At 41.7% G+C, this 24,491-nt stretch overlaps 1 protein-coding gene across 1 annotated transcript in view; it reads left to right on the top strand.

Moving 5' to 3' along the window:
* The window catches only part of ipo9 (importin 9), a 169,329-nt gene extending 145,458 nt beyond the window's left edge, over positions 1-23,871 (top strand). The window contains exons 22-24 of the mRNA XM_072278524.1: positions 199-315; positions 19,348-19,424; positions 22,572-23,871. Of these exons, the coding sequence (XP_072134625.1) occupies positions 199-315; positions 19,348-19,424; positions 22,572-22,682 (305 nt within the window). The 3' untranslated portion in view covers positions 22,683-23,871. The remainder of the gene's footprint in view (positions 1-198; positions 316-19,347; positions 19,425-22,571) is intronic.
* The last annotated feature ends 620 nt before the right edge of the window (positions 23,872-24,491 follow it).

Genomic DNA, 24,491 nt, shown 5'->3' on the forward strand with positions numbered 1-24,491 from the left:
TTGTTATCTTGTATTTGCAGAGATTGTCGTCTTTTGCGTATTGGCTGTTTGTTTGTCTTTGTAGTTTATTTTCTTACATTTCTTTGTTCTATTGTGAATCCCTGCAGCAAAATAAATCTCATGGTAGTATTTGGAGACATACATGGACTTTGATAATAAATTTACTGTGAGCTTGAGTTCTTTGTTTTGTGTATTTAGATGATGCTAATGATATGTGGGAGGACCAAGATGAAGATGATGATGAGGATGATGACGAAGGACTATCTGGACAGCTGTTATCTGACCTGCTGAACACAGGAGGAAGCATTAGATATGGTAAGAAGTTTTGTAAATCACTTTCACGTGCTTTTGAATCACTAGAGTTTTTTTTCTTTGTATAGGATCCTCTTTTAGTTTCCATGTGATGCTGACAGAATAGCAGCACAGTAACATAGCAGTTAGAGCAGTCTGGTTGGGGAATTTAAGCATCTATTCCTAAACTTCCTAATCTATCAAAATTGCTGGTAAGATAACCAACATCAGCATCTTCTCTTGGGCTAACATCCCCAGTGTTCAGACCTGTAGTGTTTAGTGTGACTTGATTACAGCACCAGATTGGTGTTCAATTCTTGCCGTTGTATGTATGGAGTTTGTGCATTCTCCCCGTGATCGTGTGGGTTTCTTCCCAAATTCCAAAGATGTGGGAATGCAATGTTGGTGCCGGAAGCATGGCAACGTTTCTGGACAACCAGCACAATCCTTGCTGATTTGATCGGGTGCAAATGACACATTTGACTGTATATTTCAATGTTTTGATGTACATGCAACAAATAATGCTAAACTGTCTTTAATCTCAGTAATCTGGTAGCAGGAGGACACAATATGGCTCCTTCAGGCTTTTTCCACCATTTAGTGAAGTCATGGCTGATCTGACCATAACCCCAGCTCTGCATTCACACCAGTGGCATTCCAGGGACTCTGCTTAATCCACCATCTGAGTTCCAAAGAAAGCAAAGTAGAATTTACAACAGAAGAGATTCTGCTGATGCTGGAACTCTGGAGTAACACTGGAGAAACTCAGCAGGTCAGGCAGCATCCATGGAGAGGAATCTCTTAAGTGGGTAACCCCTCATTTTTAAATACTGACCCAATGGTTTTAGGTTCTTGCTGAAGATGGAATACAGTGGATTCCAGTTAATGGAGACACAATGGGACCAGTGTCTCCATTTTGGCCTAATTAAGCAGCTGTCCCAATTAGCTGAAGTTTCATGGGAATAGTTAAAAGGGTATAAAAAAAGGCAAACTACCTTTTTAACTGAGTAACAAATGTTGTATTTAAATGAAATAAAGAACATAATAGAATGCGACCAATGCTACTACAGTACTATAAAACTGTTAGTTCCTAATAGTTGTTTAACAGAGGAATCAATGCAGTGTATTCTTTGATTGTAAATGAACAAAATCAGCGCAAACACCTAGTACAGATAAAAGGCTCCCTTCAAACAGTGTTTTTGGCAATGGTATCTTCCAAATCTTCATTGTCATTGTAATATTCAGGATGATTGTCAATGCCTTTAAATTCTTTGTTGTTCACTACTTGTTACTCCCAGCTATTTCTGGCATCTCCAAGCCTGAATGCTTGAAAGAAGAGCGAGCAAAGCAGTTTACTGCTTTTTGAACACAAACACATGCAACTGATGCGATTTATAAGCTGTTTGCTCTCAGTGCAATATAGAAACATAGAAAATGGGTGCAGGAGTAGGCCATTCGGCCCTTCGAGCCTGCACCGCCATTCAGTATGATCATGGCTGATCATCCAACTCAGAACCCTGTACAGGCCTTCCCTCCATACCCCCGATCCCTTTAGCCACAAGGGCCATATCTAACTCCCTCTTAAATATAGCCAATGAACTGGCCTCAACTGTTTCCTGTGGCAGAGAATTCCACAGATTCACCACTCTCTGTGTGAAGAAGTTTTTCCTAATCTCGGTCCTAAAAGTCTTCTCCTTTATCCTCAAACTGTGACTCCTCGTTCTGGACTTCCCCAATAGCGGGAACAATCTTCCTGCATCTAGCCTGTCCAATCCCTTTAGGATTTTATACGTTTCAATATAGTAACTAATGGCCACGCAACTGACATTAGTTAGAAACTGTTCGTCAACAGTCTACCCAATTAAGTGGCATAGTGTCCCAAATAAACAAAGGGAAGCCCAGCTATTTTGTCAATTTGTTTTTGTTCTTTAAGAGTTGTCCCAAATAGGCAGCTGGCCTGATTAACCAATGGCCCAATTAACTGGAATGCACTGTATTAGGATGTTTCAGTGAAAGACCTTCACATTCTTCTAAACTTGCGTGGCTAGAAGCCTCACTTCCCTATGTTTCTATCCATTGCAGGAATAAGCCTAGGAAGTCTTCTCTCTACTGCGTTCTATCCATTTACATCCTTCGTCAAATAAAGAGTTCAGTGCTGTATGCAGTACTCCAGAAATGGAGTCAACAGGATTCAGTAACGTAGAACACTACAGCACAGTACAAGATTGTTCTGATCTCTTAACCTACTTTAAGATCTCCATTTTTCTACTATCCATGTGCCTTTAGAAGTTTCTTAAATGCCCCTGATGTGTCTGCCTCTACCAACACACCCGGCAGTGCATCCACAACTCTGTGTGTGTTAAAAAAAAAGAAGCAAACTCTGACATCAACCCCTCCCCCATGCTTTCCTCCAATTATCTTAAAACTGATCCCCCCCATATAAACCATTTCTGCCTGTCCACTCAATCTATGCTTCTTATCATCTTGTATACCTCTATCAAGTCACCTCTCATTCCCCTTCACTTCAAAGACAAAAACCCTAGTTCACTGAACCTTTCCTCACAAGACATGCTTTCTAATCCAGGCAGCATTCTGGTAAATCTCTTCTGTATCCTCTCTAAAGCTTCCACATCCTTCCTATAATGAGGTGATCTGATCTGTTGGTTTTTGGAATTACTTTGTGTACAGGTTTCCCCACCATCCGAAGGTAGAGCGTTCCTGTGAAACGGTTTGTAAGCCGGAATATTGTAAAGTGAAGAAGCAATTACCATTTATTTATATGGGAAAAATTTGTGAGCGTCCGCAGACCCAAAAAAAACCTACCAAATCATGCCAAGTAACACATAAAACCTAAAATAACAGTAACATGTAGTAAAAGCAGGAATGATATGATAAATACACAGCCTATATAAAGTAGAAATAATGTATGTCCAGTGTAGTATCACTTACCGGAACCGGGAAGAGAGCGCTGAGCACACCGATGATGGTGTGTTAGGCTGAGTCATCGGAGGATGGGGTGGTGCAGTAGTCCCCAACCTCCAGGCCGAGGAATGATACCGATCCGCGAAGCATGCAGGGGCGCACCCAGCACATCTTTAAGAAAAAAGCCGAAATTCGGTTTCGATTGTTATCCTTTCCTCTTCCAATTGCATCAGCTCTTCATCTATCAGTTCTTGGTCATGGGATGCCAAAACCTCTTCAACATCATCTTCGTCAAATTCCACAAGCCAGACTCAATTTGTTCTTACTTCGTTCACCACGATCGAAACACTTAATTATGTCTCATTTTATGCTAAGTGTAACACCCTTACGAGCTCTTTTAGGCTTTTCCGATACCTTAGAACTCATCTTGCTAACGGATGCTCAAAATAAATGGACATAATGCACAGATGCTCACAGGTACGTGTTTAAGCAATGCCGGCTAGAATGCAGTTCCGGGGGAGGAGCTTGACTGCCTTTTATCGCGCGCTGCCTTTTTTTGTAACAGTGAAAACACCTTCTTTTAGCGAAAACAGGTAACTAATGTAGGTCTTTTGTAACAGCAAGGTTTTGTAAAGCGAACGTTCAAAAAGCGGGGGACACCTGTACCTGCATATTAGACGTACAAATTATCCACTATGATGCCCATGGGGGTGGGGTGGGGGAGGTGTCAGGAAGGAAGAGAGAGGTGTAAGCACATTGAGAGAAAGAGAATGTACGTGGTTACCTCTGGAATATCCCAGGACTCCATCATTGGTTGCCCCTTATGTCATCATCTCATTAAACATTGTTTTTGCTCTGCATGCTGTAGCACTTATCTCTTAGGCTCTTTCCATCATGGGGAGGGTGCCAAACATGTGCACCTTTTTTCTCAGCTCTGACCTCAGAAACTGGCCTATTAACAGTCACTCCACAATCCAGCCAGTGTTCTTTCAGCCATATTACTCCAGCCACAGGGTCCAATTGGCGATTTAGCTGAGTCTTTATAAGTTGTTGGTCAAATTGAAATTGGAGCACTGTGAGCAGTTTTGGGCCCTTTGTCATCCGTCCAACAATCTCTTTGACCCCTCCCCGCCCCCCATCAGCCAGAAGATACTGTAGTATTAGGACAAGAACTGTTAGAATGGGAAGCAGCTCCTTCTCCCAGGCTGAAAGACTACCGAACTCCTTGCCACCATGTATGAAATGCCAGTAGCATTATACAGTTTACTTTTTAACTTGTATCTGCACCTTATTATTTGTTAATTTATTTGCAGTATTGTTACTTTATGTGTTATGTGTGTGAGTGATGTGTACTGTGTTGTGCACCTTCGTCCAGAGGAATATGGTTTTGTTTGGGGGTATACATGTATACGGTTAAGTGACAATAAACTGAACTTGAAAAAAATATACTGGTATTGGAGAGGGTCCAGAGGAAGTTTGTGAGAATGGTCCCTGGAATGAAAGTGTTAATGTATTGAAGTATGTTTGCTGGCTCTGAACCTGTACACACTGGAGTTTAGAAGAATGGGGGAGGGGGAAATCTCATTGAAACCTACTGAATATTGAAAGGCCTAGATAGAGTGGGCTTGGATAGCATGTTTTCTGTAGTGGGGGAGTTTATGACCAGAGTACAGCCTCAGAATAGAAGGACATCCCTTTAGAACAGAGATGAAAAATTTCTAGAGGGTGTTCTTTCTCTTTCTTTTTCAATCTTTTTATTAGTTTCATAAAATATAAACATAACATAGCAATAATACAAATTGTTGGAAATACATTGTTATACTTAAAATGAGTAATTATAAAACCAAATAGTATAAATTGACAAAACTCCCAATCACGTAGGATAACAATGAATAATACAGGACAAAAAAAAACTGGAGAAAAATCATGAAAAAGAAAAAAAAACAAACTAAACAGAATTAGTCAACTAAACTGAAAAGACTTGGGCAATTCTAACAACGTAAAAATGAAAGAGAAGAAAACCTTAGTGTCGACGACTCCATTCCTCTCAACCAACAGTACACAGGAGTAAAATAAGTTTGGAAATGGTCAAATTACATCATATGAAAATGCTGAATAAATGGCCTCCAAGTTTTTCAAATTTAATGGAAGGGTCATAAACCACATTTCTAATTTTTTCCAAATTCAAACACAACATAGTTTGTGAAAACCAGTGAAATACAGTAGGAGGGTTAATCTCTTTCCAATTCAGCAAAATGGATCTTCTAGCCATTAAAGTAAGAAATGCAATCATCCGGCGTGCTGAAGAGGTCAATGATTTGAGTCTATCATTGGTAATCCAAAAATAGCAGTAATTGGATGAGGTTGTAAGTCTGTATTCAAAACCGTTGAAATAATATCAAAAATATCTTTCCAATATTTTTCCAACAAAGGACATGACCAAAACATGTGAGTTAAAGAGGCTATCTCAGAATGACATCTATCACATATAGGATTAACATAAGAATAATAACGAGGTAGTTTATCTTTGGACATATGAGCCCTGTGCACTACTTTAAACTTTAAACTACTTCAACACATGTTTAGCGCATATAGAGGATGAATTAACCAATTGAAGAATTTTTTCCCATTTTTCAATCGGTATAATAATCTTAAGTTCTCTTTCCCAATCAGCTTTAATTTTATTGGAAACATCAGGACATAAATTCATAATTATGTTATAAATAATTGCTACAACACTTTTCTGAGAGAGATTTAGATCTAAAATTTTTTCCAAAGTATCCATTGGATATGAGTGTGGAAAATTAGGAGAAGCAGTAATTAAAAAGTTTCTAATCTGTAGGTATCTAAAAAAGTGAGATCTGGATAAGTTATCTTTATTAGAAAGTTGATCAAAGGACATGAAACAATTATCCAAAAATAAATCACAAAAACGTACTATACCTTTGGTTTTCCAATCAAAGTAAGCTTGATTCATAGTGGAAGGTTGAAAAAGGAAATTAGATATAATAGGACTTGCTAAAATAAATTGAACCCAAAACATCTTCGGAATTGAAACCATATACGTAAAGTATGCTTAACTATTGGATTATTCATTTGTTTATACAATTTAGAAGAAATAAAAGGAAGCGAAGTTCCTAAAACCGAACCCAAAGAAGACCCTTGTGATGAATTACATTCAAGATTTACCCAATGTGGATTTAAAGATACATCTAAAATTCGGGAGGGCGAGCCCCCCATCCTTTTTAGATTTCTGTAAATACCTTTTACCTAGCCTAGGATTTTTGTTCTGCCATATATATGAGGAAATTTTTGGATCAACATTATCGAAAAAAGACTTTGGGATAAAAATTGGAACCGATTGAAATACATATAGAAATTTGGGCAAAATAATCATCTTAATAGCATTAATTCGACCAATCAAAGACAAAGAAATTGGTGACCATTTAGTAAACAAAAGTTTAATCTGATCAATTAAAGGTAAAAAATTAGCTTTAAATAAGTCTTTATACTTTTTCGTAATTATTATCCCTAAATATATAAATGAGTCAGTAACCAATTTAAATGGTAAACATCCATAAATAGGTACCTGCTTATTTAGGGGAAATAATTCACTCTTATTAAGATTCAATTTGTAGCCAGAAAAATTACTAAATTGAGCCGACAAAGCTAGAATAGCAGGAATTGACTTCTCCGGATTAGAGATATATAATAACAAATCATCTACATATAGTGATAATTTATGTATTTCGTTTCCGCGGGTAATACCAAAAATATTGGGCGAGTCACAGATAGCAATTGCTAAAGGATCAAGAGCGATATTAAATAGTAAAGGACTAAGAGGGCATCCTTGCCTAGTACCACGAAAAAGACAAAAAAAGGGAGATCTTTGATTATTAGTACAAACTGAAGCTACCGGGGAATAATATAACAATTTAATCCAAGATATAAATGTCAAACTAAAATTAAATTTCTCAAGCACACTAAATAAATAAGGCCATTCAATTCTGTCAAAAGCTTTCTCAGCATCTAATGAGATAATACATTCCGGGGTAATAAGTGAAGGGGTATAAGCAATATTCATTAACCTCCTAATATTAAAGGATGAATAATGATTTTTAATAAATCCAGTTAAATTAAATTAAATCCATAGATATAAATTGAGGTAATACCTTCTCTAACCTAGTTGCTAAAATTTTTGAATCTACATTCAAAAGAGATATCGGTCTGTATGATGCACAATCAGTAGGATATTTATTCTTTTTAAGAATTAAGGAAATAGAGGCTTCATAAAACGATTGTGGTAATTTACCTAAACTGATTGCTTCTTTGAATATTCTAGACAACCACGGAGAGAGAATAGAGGAAAAGGATTTTAAAAATTCCACTGTAAACCCATCCGGATTGGGTGCTTTACCAGAATGCAATGATGAGATTGCAGTTATTATTTCTTCCTCTGTAATAGGAGTTTCTAATGATCAATCTTCGGGTGATAATCTCAGAAAATTCAGTTTACTTAAAAAAAAATCATGAGGAAAATCAGAGTGATATAAAGAGGTATAAAATTCTTGAAAGGTTTTGTTTATCCCATCATGATCTACTGTCAAAGTATCATCGTGTTTGCAAATCTTAGTAATTTGACGTTTAACTGAAGCAAATTTCAATTGATTAGCCAATAATTTAGTGGATTTATCACTATGAATATAAAAATCACTTCTGGTTCTCATTAATTAATTTTCAGTTGAGGATGTTAATAGTAAGCTATGTTCCAATTGAAGTTCAACTCTGTGTTTGTACAGCTCCTTACTGGGAGAAATAGCATATTTTTTATCAATTTCTTTAATTTTATCAACCAACAAGAGTATTTCATTCTTAGCACGTTTCTTCAAACCAGCCGAATAGGAAGTAATCTGACCATGGATATAAGCTTTAAAAGCGTCCCAAACTGTTCCATTGGAAACTTCTTCCGTAGTATTAATTGAAAAGAAGAAATCAATCTGTTCCTTTATAAACTTGACAAAGTCCAAGTCTTGAAGCAAAATAGGGTTAAATCGCCATTGTCTATTAGTACAAGAAGTATCTGTTAACTTAATAGAAAGTTTCATTGGAGGATGATCTGAAATGGCAATAATGTCATAATTACAATCAATTACAGATGGGATTAATCGAGAGTCAATAAAAAAAAGTCAATTCGAGAATAAGAACGATGAACATGTGAAAAGAATGAGAATTCTTTATCGTTTGAGTGTAGAAATCTCTAAATCTCTGAAATCCCAGAGTCAAACATAAAAGAGTTAATAAGAGTAGCCGACTTATTCGGTAAAGCTGGACTTGTCCAACATGGGATTCAAACATAAATTAAAGTCACCGCCCATTATCAACATATACTCGTTTAAGGTAGGAAAGGAAGTGAATATGTGTTTAAAAAATTCAGGATAATCCACATTCGGAGCATAAACATTAACCATAGCAACCTTTTTATTAAAAAGTAACCCAATGATTAACAAAAATCTGCCATTAGGATCTGAGATAATGTCTTGATGAATAAATGTAATTGAGGAATCTATAAAAATTGGAACACCTTTAATTTTGGCTTGGGAGTTTGAATGATATTTTTCTTCTTTCCAGAACTTAAACAAGCGTTGATTATCCTCTTTCCTTACATGAATTTCTTGTGCAAAAATAATATTAGCATTCAGTGTTTGGAATACTTTGAAAATCTTTTTTCTGTTTTATTGGATGGTTTAAACCATTTGTATTCCAAGAGACAAAATTAATAATGTGAGCCATAATTTAAGATTAACCCTTTGGTGAGTAAAGGGTTAGCCATACTGTGAACTCATGAAATCGGAAGAGGAATACATGATCAGAGAGGAACTGGAAATCCCGACACTGCAGACATCTTTGTAGTCCTAAATCAGCCCAATAGAAAAAATTAAAAAAGTAAAAGACTACCCACCCACCATCCCCAAGAGCCCCGAACTAAGCCAGAAAAGGTTGAAGAAAGAACTAATACTAACTCTAACCCCATTTCTGCAGGAGGCAACTTCAAAGATATATGTTATATAGATGACCCCTCAGAAACATATATATAAAAAAAATTAAACACTATACTAAAATAATCTACATAGTATAATTACTAAGATACATAAATAAGAAAAAGTTAGTATCAATATGTATGATTAGTTGATTATAAATGAGAGTAAATAAAATATCGCTTCCAAAAAAGGGGATTATGGGAAGAAGAAACATAAGAACATGGCGTCCCAAAAAGAACAAAGGAGATTATGCAAAAAGAAAAACCAATCGCCATTTTAATTGTACAGAAACAAAAATAAAGAACATATAACTGAAAATGATTGTCAGTAATAATATCATTAGTAATAATATCATTAGTGATAATATCGGAAAACAAAAAGTTAAGGGAAAATTAACTAAAAGAAAGTAACGTTATTCGCAAGAAATAGCTATTTTATATAAGTTGTAATGTAATAACTATAGTAGTAAGCACAAAACAAAAATCTTGAGCTTATAAAAAACCTTCGTTGTACGGTAGTAGAAGGTTTATTTTTTTTTAAAAAACACCAGGAAAAAAAAGCTGATACTGAGAGCACCGAACATTAATTAAGAGAGGATGTCTGTGTCAGATGGGTAGTTATCGTCCAAAAAGCTTCGAGCGGCGGTTATGGAATGGAAGACGTGACGAGATCCATCAGGAAGAGAAATTTTGAGACGTGCAGGATACAGTAATGCCGGTTTGAGATCTTTTTGGTAACATTCCGACATCAGAGGATTAAAAGTCAGTCGCTCCTTCATCACTTCAGGACTGTAATCTTGAACTATCCTGAAGGAATGCTGGCAATACTTAATCATCCCTTGTCGACGAGCAGTCTGGAGAAGCTGTTCTTTAACATTAACATAATGGGAACGAAGAATAATTGGTCTCGGTTTGGATACAGCCGATGTCGACTTTGACCGCGGTATACGGTGGGCACGGTCAAGTAATGGAGGCTCGTTGGGAAAAACTGAACGTATCCTTTGAAAGTTGAGCAAAGAATATTGAAGGGTCTCCATCCTCAACATCCTCGGGTAGACCAATTATACGTAAGTTTTGTCTTCTCGATGGATTTTCAAGATCGATGACTTTGGATTTAAAATGTTGCAGTTGTTTAATAGTCGAAGCTAAATTCTGCTCTAAGTTCTCGACTTTTGAGTCCGTCTTCTGAAATTTAATATCCAGTTCAGAGATTTTACTTCGATGTTTTTGAACTTCACAATCCAGGGATTTCAGAGATTCCGTGATTGATTTTAAATCTTCATTAAGGCTTTGACGTTGTTGTTCAAATTTATCAGATAAACTTTCAGATAAATTTTGCCGTTGTTCCTCGAACTTTTCCTTTAGAAACTTCATCATAACCTCATAAGATAGCTCCGTTTGTTTAGAGTCACCTTTCTTTTTTCCTCCGTTCCCGTCAGAATCTTTCCCATCTTTGGCTTTGGATCTTGTACTCATTTCTTTAAATTCCAGAGTTGCAATTTAAGAAAAAATCAGTAAGATAAAGTAAATCTTCTGGTGTGGATAAAATTGATTAGATCAAGGAGATCATAGGTTAAAAAAGATAACGGGAATGGAGCGAAGCGAGAAGCGACTTCGCTCCATGAGCGCTCCCTGCAGAATCCGAGGATGTTGACTCTGTGGAATTCATTGCCACAGACAGCTGTGAGAGGGTGAGGGGGAGGTCTTCTGAGAGCAGACCAGATCAAAGATTCCCTGTTACGTAAATGTTCAGCTGTAATGAGGTACCTCCAATGTATACATATGTCTCCGTTGCCTTTTCAGATGTGAGATGGCTTTCTGGATCCGGAGGTCATACCTGGATCCTGTGCTTTCGTTGGTCACCAGACCTGAACACCACTGACCTAGCCCTCAGCAAATTGAAGATCTCTTGGTTAGAATCATAGAATACTACAGCACAGAAACAGGCCCTTTGACTTGTTTAGTCCATGCGGAACTATTAATCTGCTTAGTCCCAGTGACCTGCACTGGAACAATAACCCTCCTCACCCCTTCAATCCAAGTATCTTGGATGTTGAGATGAAACCCACATCCACCACTTACACTGGCAGCTCATTCCACACTCTCAGCACCCTCTGAGTGAAGTTCCCCCTCATGTTGTCCTTAAGCATTTCACCTTTCACCCTTAACCCATGATCTGTAGTTGTAGTCCCACCCAACTTCAGTGGAAAAAGCCTGCTTGCATTTACCCTATCTTTTACCCCTCATCCATGTTCATCCACGACTTCTGGTTAGGGAAGACTCTGGATGATTTTATGGATATAGACATCCACAACTGTCTATGACAATTGTGGAATATTCATTCAGTTCCTCTGATGCATCATAGAAACATAGAAAACCTACAGCACAATGCTATGCCGAACATGTACTTACTTTAGAAATTACCTAGGGTACCCATAGCCCTCTATTTTTCTAAGCTCTATGTTCCATGCATTTTTGAACATGGCTCAGTTTGCTGACTCAAAGCAGTCCCAAACACTCCAGTGACCACCTCTTTGTTATCCTTCCCTCTACTGCCTTACTTTTTAGACGCTGCTTGTATGCAGGTAGGAGGAGGATGGCCAGTGGTCAGAGTTCCTGAAATGCGGTCTGATGATGGAACATAGATATTCTTGATGATGGTGTATATACTTGTGTATCGAGTATACACAATAATAGAAACTGGCAGAATGGTGAGATAGGGCCATTTCCTTTCATCAGGACATCGAATCAAACAGACAGCAAATTGTGCAGCTTCTAGCTCCAGCTCCAGCCTGGATCCTCAACTGCTAGTACCTCCAGGCCAAGTCTGTCCTCACTGGCCGCTCCCCTTCCCTCACCACCACTCTGCAGCGCCATGTCTCCTCCATCATCACTTCTTGGGTCCTTGGAGTCTCCACCTTCCTCCTACCACGCCTTCCCTAAACACCCCAACCCTCCTGTCTCCTCTAGAGTCACCAACTCTCTTACCTCCAACCTTCCCCTCTCTGAGGCAGAATGTGCTGTCCTCAGCCTCAGTAAGTGCCTTATCTTTGTTCCCCGTCACCCGCACCTCAGTTCTGCACTCACCACAACATGGGATCTTCTTCCATCTCCAATCCCACTTCTTTTGCAAGAACTCCACACCCTGCACTGATGACCCCTTCTCCCGTCTTCTCGGACACCCCGCTCTGGTTCTCTGTCTGCTTTGGATCTTTACATCTTGAATTGCCCATAAGACTTTGACCAGCTCAACTTCAACACTCCTCTCTCTTCCATGAACCTTAACCATTCTGAAGGCACTGCCCTCCACTCTTTCCGCTCGAATCCCATCTGTTCAGACCCGCAGACAAAGGGGCTGCTGTTGTATTGTGGCGGACTGACCTCTACCTCGCTGAGGCCGAGCGGCAAATCTCAGACAGCTCCTCATAGCTGCCCCTTGAAGAAGGCCTCACTCCCAACCATCAGAAAACTCTCCGACACCATCACTGACCTCGTTAACTTTGAAGAACTGCCATCCACTGCCACCAAACTCATAGTTTCCTTATCTACATTGTTTGCTTTTACCTCCTACGATCCAGAAACCATTGAACTCGTGTCCTCATACCTTGACCCTGTTCTACTCCCCTTGGTTCAGTCCTTTCCCACCTGCATCCCTGAGATTTCTCACACTGGCTATCTCCTCGGTAGCTTTTAATTCCCTGTCCCTCACGGCCTCATTTCACCATGAATTTTCAGTCCCTATCCCCTATCAAGAAGGCCTTAAAGCTCTCCATTTCTTTCTCAATAAAAGAACCAACTAGTTCCCCTCCACCACCAGCCTCCTCTGTCTGGCAGAACTGGTTCTCGCTCTCAACAGTTTTTCCTTTGGCTCCTTCCACTTTCTGCAGACTTGAGGGGTAGCCATGGGCACCTGCATGGCCCCAGCTATGCCTGCCTTTTTGTTGGCTGTGTAGAACAGTTCATGTTCCGTGCTTTCCTGTTAATGCTCCCCAGCTCTTCCTCCATTGCATTGGTGCTAATTCATGCACCCATGCTGAGGCTGTCAGTTTCTTAAAGTTTTTTTATTTGGCGTGTGTGCGAGTCTGTGAAGTTTTTTATTTGGCGTGTGTGCGAGTCTGTGCATGCATGCGCGTCTGCATGTCTGTGCGTGCGTCCGTGATGATGTCTTTTTCTTGGCTTTTACAAGGCACGGAGTGAAAGAGAGAGAGACTGTGGCGCGCCACTCCTCACACAGACATTTTCGCAGTATTTTCCCTTTATTTTGCAAGGTCGAGTTGCGTTCTCGACACTCAACCCGGCATGGATGGAAAGCATACTCGGGGGCGGACCCGACTAGTTTCCAACCCAGGAACCTCCGCTCCCAGGTCCGGCGCCGATGTCATTGCGCCACCAGCCAGCCCAGTTTCTTAAAGCTTTTCCTCTCGCTTCTACCCTGCCCTCAAATTGGCTTGGATTATTTCTGACTTCTCCCTCCCCTTTCTTGATCTCTCTGTCTCCATCTCTGGAGACAAACTGTCAACTGACATCTTTTATAAACCTACCAATTCCCACTCTTATTTTGACTAGGCCTCTTCCTGCCCTGTCTCTTGTAAAAATACTGTTTTCTCTTTTCTCAGTTCCTTCATCTCTGCCTCATCTGTCCCCAAGATGCAGCTTTCCTTACCAGGGCATCTGAGATGTCCTCCTTCAAAGAACGGGGTTTCCCTTCCTCAACCACAGATGTTGCCCTCAGCCGCATCTCCATTTTCCAAACATCTGCACTTGCCACATCTTTTCGCCACCTTAACATCTTTTCCTTGCCTACTATCCCATGAGCCTCTGCATCCAACACATCATCCTCCGCAGCTTCCACCATCTCCAAAGGGATCCTACCACTAAACATATCTTTACTTCCAACCCTCTCTCCGCTTTCTGCAGGGATCACTCCCTGTGCGATTCCCTTGTCTATTCATCTCTCCCATTAATCTCCCTGCTGGCACTTAGCCCTGCAGACAGCCGAAGTGCTACATCTGCCCATTCACCTCCTCCCACATCTCCATTCAGGGCCCTAAGTAGCCCTTCCAGCTGAGGCACACTTTACCTGTGAATCTGCTGGGCCAACTATTGTGTCAGTGCTCCTGATGCAGCCTCTTCTACGTTGCTTAGACTCCTTGAAAATTGGTGGACTACTTTGTCAAGCACCTCCATTCCAAAAGTAGACCTACCGGAGACCAAACATTTTCATTCCAACATGTCTGTCCATGACATCCTCTTGTACCAGGATAAAGTCACCCTCAGGGTAGAGGAGCACAACCTTGTATTCTGTCTGGGTAGCCTCCAACCTGATGGCATGAATATCGATTTCTCCTTCTGATAACAAAAAAATCACTCCCCCTCCTCTTCTTCTATTCCCCACTCTGGCCTGTTACCCTCTCACCTGCCTATCACCTCTTCCTCCTGTTTCTCTTATGGTCCTTCTCTCACCTTGCCTATCAGATTCCTTCATCTCCAGCCTTTTATCTTTCCTACTCACCTAGCTATCTTCCTGACCTCCCCCCCCCCCCCCCACCCCACCTTTTTATTCTAGCGTTTTTCCCCTTCCTTTCTAGTCCAGGCCCGAAACATTGACTGTTTATTCATTTTCATAGATGCTGCCAGACCTGCTGAGTTCCTGATCAGATCTTGCTGATCAGCATCTTTCTTGTATAAACAAGAGAAAATCTGCAGATGTTGGAAATGTCAAAGTGCTTGGGCCCGAAAAGTCGACTGTACTCTTTAACTCAATGCTGCCCGGCCTGCTGAGTTATTTCTTATGTGTTGAATTCCAAGGTTCTTTGAGAAATCAGGAAAGAGGCAGAAAACTTGTTGCTTCACAGTCGTTTTATGAAGTGATGATATAGCACAAGAAAGTCGAAGGTCAGTAATAGAGGCCTAGAGGTCCGCTAAGCAAGAGAAACAAAGGAACTAAGATGAAGGTGGTGCTGCCTTGTGTTTCACTATTTTATACTCGTAGATAAGGAAAAATTCTATTCAATTTTATAGTTAAGATTTAACCAATTAGAAAGTCGTCATTCAGACAATGCAGTACAAAGAAGCTTCCAGAGCCTTCCAAAATTATACTTTGTGTAATGACTGGAGGCATATTAAACTTGCACATGCGTACTTTGACCACTAGGAAGCATAGTAAGCAGTTACTTGTATATAAGTAAATTATAAAATAAAAACAGATTATTTACCTGCAAAGAAAATATCAATTAGTCAGTCTAATCTAAGAATTAAATAGTCGGATCCAACAAGTGTGACGGGAAGTAAAGAAGAAGTGACATGCAGTTTGTCCTCTTTCATATTTTTCTCTGCTCTGCAGATGCCGTGATTGGTTACAACTCAGGGCTTGAATTGTTAGTGTGATGGATGCAAATTTAATCTTATTTTGATTTTAAAGACCAATAACAAACTGCCAAACAAGTTACTAGCAAGCAAACAGACGCAGGAATTTAGCCTTGACAGTTAATATTCAATCTGACACTGAAAGATAGCAACAAAATAAAATGCAATTGGGCCATTGATTAATCAGGGCAGCCATTTATTTGGGACAACTCAAAAGTACAAAAATAAATTGAGAAAATAGCTGGGATTCCCTTCCCCTTGCTTATTTGGGACAGGAGACTATTGCCAAACAGTTTCTAACCAACGTTAGTCATGTGTGTTTATGCTCAAAAAGCAGCGATTTTTGTTGCTGATAGTTGGCAAGAAATAGCAGTAAGTCAATTCAGAGTGGTTTTGCTCACTGCAGTTTCAAGCATTCAAGCTTGGAGTGGCCAGAAACGGCTGGGGGTGAAAATGAAATGATTTCACTACTTCAGCAAGTTAGAAACTACAAAGATTTGAAGGTATTGAATTACTCATAGTTTCTATCTTGAAGGTAACATCTTGAATGTTACAATGAAAATGAAGATGTAGTCGTCGTTGACAGCATTGTATGAAGTTAATTCGAAATCCACCTGATTTCATTGGCTCTGTGATGCTGTTGCCTCTAAACTGCACCCAGTCATTGTGACATTTTTTATTATCATAGACAAATGGGTACCTCATTCTGTGCTGATTCAGCTGAACATTTGCATTGTTAACGGACGGTCCTTGGCTGCTCTTAGCTACAGTGTAAGCAGACCTAAGCTTTCCACTCTACATTTGTACCTACCAGTGTTGATGATGAAAGACTACTTCAATTTACCAAAATAAATTAAACCGGGTGTATACGTTTCACTCTCATTCAGCATTGTTAATGATGGTGGACTTTATTTAATGGTAAAATGTAGGAGATGATTTCTGCAGTTACTGATGTTAGAGTCATAGACACTACAGCAGAGAAGCAGGCCACTGGGCCCATCTGGGCCCTGCTGAATTTTAATTCTGCCTAGTCTTGTCAACCTGCTCCATACCCCTTCCCTCCATGGACTACCTAAACTTCTCTTAATTGTTGCAGTCAAACCCGCATCTATCACTTCTGCTGCTGTTTACTGTTCAGTAAAACACCAGTCCCTCCTGGGGCTCAGGCCTCTTGACAGCAGCTTGCCAGAGTCCTCTGTCCTGGGCCAAAGCTTGATCAGCCTTTCACCACATGACTTCATACGTCTTCTAGGCAAAGATCCTTCCTCTCCCAGGGATGAGATCTTATGGGGTGGGTTTGCTAGCTGTATGCCCAACCCTTCTCCTTTCACAGCCAGATTTGGAACCATCTATGGCGGAGTTATCTAACCTTGGGTCATCGTCGTCATGTGCCATGTTGTATGACGTAGGCGATCATGGATTTTCCATGACTGTGATTGTTCTCCAAAGGTGGTTTGCCATTGTCTTCTTCTGGGCAGTGTCTTTACAAGACGGGTGACCCCTGGCATCAGTGGTTGCATAACTAGGACTTGTGATATGGACCAGCATATGTTGTTGTTGTTGTTCGTCCTTCATAGTCAAAGATGACCATGGCTTCAAAGTCAAATGGGAGATTGGTGGCTGTGGGTCCGGAGGTGACTGATGAGGCCAGTCCGGGCCCTGAAGGCTCGCCCACATGTGGGACACAAGTGGGTGGGTGCTGTCGTGACGGTGGATGCTGCTCGGGCCTTGCGCACAGCATGCTTTCGTTGCGCCTCGATGGTGCGCCTGGCTTCAGCTGCACGGGCTCCTGTGGTGATCTTGCTGCGCCAAGCTGGACGGTCGAGGGCAAGCGTCTCCCACGTGTTGATGTCGACACCCAGGCCTTTGAGGGACGCTTTGAGGCAGTCTTTGAAACGTTTCTTCTGCCCCCCAACTGAGCGCTTGCCCTGACACAGTTCTCCGTACAGCAGCTGCTTAGGCAATCGGCTGTCTGGCATTCTGACCACATGTCCAGCTCACCTGGCTTGGGCTTTCAGCAGGAGGGTGTAGACGCTGCAGAGCCCAGCTCGTTCCAGGATTTCCGTGTCGGGGACTTTGTCCTGCCACCTGATGTGGAGGAGTCTGCGGAGACAGCTCAGGTGAAAGTGGTTGAGCTGTTTGGTGTGTCTGCTGTAGACAGTCCAGGTCTCGCTGGCGTAAAGGAGGGTGGTAAGGACCACTGCACAGTAGACCTTCAGCTTGGTGGTAAGGCTGAGTCCTCTCCACTCCCAGACGTTCTCACGGAGTCTCCCAAAGGCCGCGCTGGCTTTGGCAATCCTGTTGTTGACCTCAGCGTCTATGTTCACTGCGCGAGAGAGTACGCTGCCCAGGTGAGACCGAAGTTGTCGCAGGCTTGTGAGAAGCAGTCCATTTCACACTGCATCTCCTGCTCTGTGCTGGCGTTGAGTGCGCAGTCATCAGCAAACAAGAAGTCTCTGATGACAGTCTCTTGCACCTTTGTAACTGCCTGCAGGAGCTTAAGGTTGAACAACCTGCCGTCAGTCCTGTACCTGATGTGGATTCCTTCTTCGTAGTTACGGAAGGCATCTGTCAGCATGGCAGAGAATACCATACTGAACAGAGTCGGGGCAAGAACGCAGCCTTGTTTGATGCCATTTGTCACTGGGAAGGCCTCCGACTCGTCGCTGTCATCCAGAACTTTCACCATCATACCGTCGTGGAACTGCCAGACGATTGTGATGAAGTTGCTGGGGCAGCCAAACTTCTCCATGATCTTCCACAAGCCTTCTCTGCTGACTGTATCGAAAGCCTTGGTTAGATCGACAAAGGTCACGAAGAGGTCGCTGTGTTGCTCCTGGCATTTTTCCTGGAGTTGGCGCGCAGCAAAAATCATGTCCGCGGTCCCATGTTCAGCACGGAAGCTGCACTGGCTTTCTGGGAGCAGACCTTGCTCAAGATGTTGGAGAAGGCAGTTGAGCAGGACGCGGGCCAGAATGTTCCCTGCAATGGACAAGAGGGAGATGCCTCGGTGGTTGTTGCAAGACTGGCGGTTGCCTTTCCTCTTGTAGATGTGGACTATGCTGGCATCTTTCAGCTGTTGCGGGACCTGTCCCTTTTTCCACATGGACTGGAAGAGTACAGTCAGCTTTTGCATCATGACAGGGCCTCCTGCTTTGTATACCTCAGCAGGGATTGCATCGGATCCCGGCGCTTTGCCACAGGAGAGTTGCTTCACTGCCTTCCTGACTTCATTTACTGTGGGGAGGGTGTCGAGGTTCTTGTTGATCTCTACCTGGGACAGGCGGGCAATGGCCTCGTCGTTGATGTCGGCAGGGCGGTTAAGGACGTTGTTAAAGTGCTCAGCCCACCGATCCAGATTCTGCTTCTTCTCTGTCAGCAGCTGCGTCTCATCTGCGTTGAGGAGGGGTGAGAAGCCGGAGGACTGGGGTCCGTATACAGCCTTAAGGGCATCGTAGAAGCGCTTTATGTCGTGGCTGTCTGCATAGCCCTGGATTTCATCGGCCTTCCAGGACTTGTGATATGGACCGGCATATAATATATAGCCATCCACTACCTGCTCCCGTTGTTTCGCATGACCCTAATCAAGGAGCCAAGTAGGTGCTACACCTTGCCCAAGGGTGATCTTCAGGCTAGTGGAGTGAAGGAGTGCCTTACACCTCCTTTGGTAGAGACGTATCTCCATCTTGTGTAAAGCTACTAATTGTGTGCTGTGTGTTTTTTTTTAATAGATGATGACTATTATGATGATGACAGTGAAGATGACCCAGAGATGTTGAAGGATCCCTTATATCAAGTTGATTTGCAGGTAACTGAGAATGATTATGAGATAAGGTAGAGTGTTCTTAGACCATTAGACACAGAAGCTGAATTAGGCTTATTCCATTATGGCTGATTTATTATCTCTCTCAACCCCATTCCCCATAACCTTTGTTGCTCTGACAAATCAATAACCTATCAAACTATGCCTTAAATGTATCCAATGACGGCCTCCACAGCGGTATGTGCCAATTCACCACTCTCTGGCTAATGAAATTCCTCCTAATCTCTTTTTTAAATGAACGTCCTTCTATTCTGAGGCCGTGCACTCTGGTCCAAGCCTCTTCCGCTAGAGGAAACATCCTCTCCACATCCGCTCTATCTAGGCCTCTCAATATTCGACAGGTTTCAATGATACCCCCCCTCATTTTTCTAAGCTCCAGCAAGTACAGGCCTAGAGCCATCAAACGCTCCTCATATGTTTCATTCCTGGAATCATTCCCGTGAATCTCCTTTGGACCCTCTCCAATCCCAGCACACCTTTTCTTATAAAGGGGGCCTAAAACTGCTCACAACACTCAGATGTCTTCTCACCGTTATCTTACAAAGCTTCACCTTCTGTTTATGTAAATTTTAGTACCTGATAATTACAGGTGGATTTTTTGTTCTGAAATTCATTTTCTCATTCTGGAGGGGCTAATGAATGCAGGGGAGATTCCCCATGTCTGGTGCCAGGATAATAAGAATTGCAGATTTGGGTTTGGGAATTAAGAGCTCTAGGGGCTGACTAACTGGGGAGTCCATAGTCAGGAGCAATACCTGTAGGAAAATATCATTACAAACAGGCCAAATCAGTTAATGGATAAAATGGCTGTTTAGTGTGTTATTTGGCAAAGGCAGAGGTACCACAGTAGCACAGCGGTTAGCGTGATGCTATTACTGCTTGGGGCCTCGGAGTTCAATCCAGGCATCACTGTACATCCTCGCCATGGAATTTGTGGGCTTCTTACAGTCCAAAGACGTACCTGTTAATATGTAAATTGTTTGTGATTAGGGTTAAATCGGGGTTGTGGAGTTGCTGGGGTGGTGCGGTTCGGAGGGCCAGAAGAGCCTTTTCTGCACCGTATCTCTAAATAAGTAAAAAGGATATAATTTTTATTCCCCAAAAAGGCTTGTGTCCTTGTTTACAAAAAAAAGATAAATAGTCATAGAGGCAGGCCCTCAGCCCAGCCCTTCCCTGCCAGCTAAGATGCCCATCCAACCTAAACCCATTTGTAATGATAAACGAGAGATGATTTATCAAAAAATGGCAAAGCCGGATGCCTGGGAGCTAAAGATTAAACATTATATGCCGCGTGTACATCAAAACATACGATGGAATGTGTTGTTCACGTCAAATCAAATCAGCAAGGATTGTGCTGAAGAAGTCTGCAAATATCGCCAAGCTTCTGGTGCCAACATAGCATGCCTACAACTTACTAACCCTATCCTCTACATCTTTGGAATGTAGAAGGAAGCTCACGCGGTCACGGGGAGAATGTACAAGCTCCTTACAGACAGCAGCAGGAATTGAACCCTGATCTTACAGAGTTGCACTACCATGCTGTCCACAGTAATACAACACAGAAACAGGCCCTTTGCCCCAACTCATCCATGCGAACAAAGGTGCCCATCTAAGCTAATCCCATTGGCAGTAATAAACGAGGCGAGGTATCTGGGAACAGTACCACAGAAAGCATGCAGACCTAGGTAGTTTCTGTAGGTCTGCAGGATTGGTCTGGATTTTGCCAATAGTCAAAGCAACCATAGAAGTGTTGGATGATATTTGGCAGGCGCTGTGTGGCTGTCGTGTCCATCTAGCATATGGCTGGGTTTGGATTTTGCTGGACAGGTTAAGCAAGCTAGTGTTTTTTTTTCTTTGGAGTGAAGGAGGATGAGAGATGACTTGACAGAAGTATGTAAGGTGATTAAAGGTATAAATCGAGTGGACAGCCAGCGACTTTTTCCCAGGGTGGGATTTCAGAGATAGTTTTTTATTTATTCAGTGGTAGGTGTGCTGATAGAGGCAGATACATTAGGAAACTTAGATAAGCATGTGGATGATAGAGAAATGAGGGCTGTGAAGGGAAGGGTTAGATTGATCGTGGGCATGGCTTTGTTCTTGTGAGATCATGTCTCAAGAATTTGAGCTTTTTGTGTGTGAATTTATTGTAGGAAATATGTAGAAGTTTTTAGGATGCAGAGAAGATTTACCAGGATGTTGTCTGGATTGGACGGTATGCCTTATGAGAATAGGTTGAATGAGCTAGGATTTCTCTCTTTGAAGGGAACAAGAATGAGGTGACTTGATAGAGGTGTACACGATGATAAGAGGCATAGATCAAGTGGACAACCAGAGACCTTTTCCCAGGGCAGAAATGGCTTAGTCCTGACATCATCTGTAAGAAGTTTGTACGTCTCTGATTATGGCAATTTACTTGTAAATTACCAAGATCAAAAAAGAACTCAACCCAACCATCAACCACCTACACATCTTCCGAATTATTTCTAGTTTGTATGTCCTTCCTGTGACTGCGTGGGTTTCCTCTGGTGCTCTGGTTTCCTTGCACATTTCAAAGATGTACCACTTAGTGGGGTAATTGGTTGTTGTAAATCTTCCTGTGATTAGGTGGAGGTAAAATGGATTGGTTGCTAACTGTGAGGCTGTTGGACCAGAGGATTCTGTTCCGCACTGTTATCTCTAAATATAATGAAAATAGAATAAAACTGAGGTAGCAGCTGTGTCAGCATGCCATCTGCACAATGTTGGATTACAATTGGTATATCTATATTTGTGAATGGCATATTTCATGCAGTAGAGATCCTTACTTGCTGTGGAATGGATTGTCAGGATCGTGGATCAACTTTATTCACCATATACATTTACATGCTTTAGGAATTTGCTGTGGTGTGTTGGTCAGGGCACGACGTCCAACAACAAAAAAACAATTCGTCATTACTAAAAATAAAGAATTATATAAAAAATAAAGTTAGGGGTTAAAGTATGGATAAGGAAAAATATGTGCATAAATCAGGAATTGTGCTGTATGCTAAAGTGGTAAATACTGTGTGTGTGTGTGTGTGTGTCTGTCTGTCTGTCTGTCTGTGTGCATGCATGCAGGTGTGTATGCATTCTCACCTTGCCTTTTAATTGCAGGCCTACCTAACAGATTACCTCAGGCAATTTGCACAGCAGCCCTGCTACACACCATTTTCTCATCACCTCAATGAAAAGGAGAAGAGGGTTTTACGCTCAATCGGCATTTAAGCTCAGCTGGAAGAGAGGTCTGCCGTGTCATTGAATTGACATCAAACTCAGTCATCTTATGAAACTTCCTCCTCCTGTGCCCGTTGCTCTTATGGGGAGAAGACGATCAGATTTCATCGTAGCCTTTCTCTCATCATGGCTCCAGGCAATTGAACCACAGAGGCATATTTAAGGGCACGTGGATTAATTCAGTGAAGCACACGAACCTTCGGAGGAAATCTGTGCCGCAAAGTTCTACAGTCCCCGTGTTTCTGTGAAGTTCGGTCATGGGTCAGTACTACTACCTGGGAACCGGTGTGGTTCGTGGTGCAAGCCTGGTCGAACTCTCTCCTTTTGTCACACAACACAAATATTGAGCTATGGTGACAGAAAGAAGATTGTAGCTTTGTGAAACATTTTGTTTTCCAATTGTCCTGCTAATTCTGCCTGAACTACTCTTGCTGAGGGGTGTACGTCGAGCTGTCTCCGTTCGATACGTTTCCTGGCCGATCCTGAGGTGGTTACAGCTGAATTAGCAGTGGGACAGGACACAAGCTCATTTCTGTTCTGTTAAAGGATGAGAAATAAGACCCAAGAAAGTGATTGGTGGGGTGAAATGGTGAGAGAGGTTCCAGTAGGGGAGGGCAGGATGTGATAGAGTGAGGGATGGGGTGACTGAGAGCTTAGAATGTGCACTGTGGGGGTCAAAAGACAAGGCCGGGTGGGTAGGGTAAAGTTTGTTCCAGTACACAGATGGGGAGAGGGAGCTGTAAGTGAAATGAGTGAGGATGAGAGTGTGGGCTGGAGATGTTTGTGTACCATGGTACAGCTTTATCTGCATTCCATGGGACTACATTGTAAATCTCAGTATTTCTTTTTGTGCGGACTGTCTGTGAGGTTCTGCAGTGCCTGTGCAGTGGATGTCAAGTCTGTCAGTATATTATAGGCCACTTCTTTTGTGTCGTCATCCAACCCAGCTCCCTGAAATGAAATGAGTATCTCACACCCAATTCCTGAATCGTAGGGGATGCACTGGAATTGATCATTTCAACATGTTACAAACATGTCCAGTGTCTCTTGAGGCACAATTGGAAAGTAGTATGTGCTTTTGGGTCGTATTAGAAGTATCCACCTCGGTGATCCTGCTTCCTAAATTTTAACCTGGATACAGCCTTTTCTGGATGTGACTGCATTAAAAGACCAAACTAACTGCCTGTTGATGAGTCGTTAAATACTTGCATTCACAACCAAAGTGAATCAGAGACTGCCTGTCTACTGTCCTCACAGTGCGTGTCTGCAAAGATGTCTGCAAACACCACCTCAAAAATCATCCCAGCTGGAAGCTTTCTTCAGGGTTTTTAATGGGATCTTCTTACTGCAGAAAGTTAAGTACAATATATATTAAGTTGAATACAGAATTGCAGCATGCCTGAATATACTAATAATCCCGGTTATTTTCACAGTTGGTGTCAACCAAGTTAATATGCACACTATAGCTTTGTCGTATAGACAAGAGTAAACTCATTGCTAACAGTTAATGGTAAATAATACTTCCTTCAAAATACATCTACTAAATGTTTACCAATACTAACAAAACTTAGGAGTCACAAATATTACTGTTTCAAGAGCAAATAACCATGTACTTGCTCCACCATGTACTTCAAAATGAAATCTAAATTAACCCATGCAGTAAATGATATAAAACAACCAGATTCAGTACAGTAAGTGATGTTTATACAAAACAAATTGTGCCTCCAGAGGCCAGAACAGCTAGGTATGTGTAAAGACTGCACCCTTGGATTCTGAAAGAGTCTGTTAGAGATCGTGGAG

Source organism: Mobula birostris, chromosome 14, assembly GCF_030028105.1.
Source record: "Mobula birostris isolate sMobBir1 chromosome 14, sMobBir1.hap1, whole genome shotgun sequence".
Taxonomy (NCBI): Eukaryota; Metazoa; Chordata; class Chondrichthyes; order Myliobatiformes; family Myliobatidae; genus Mobula; species Mobula birostris.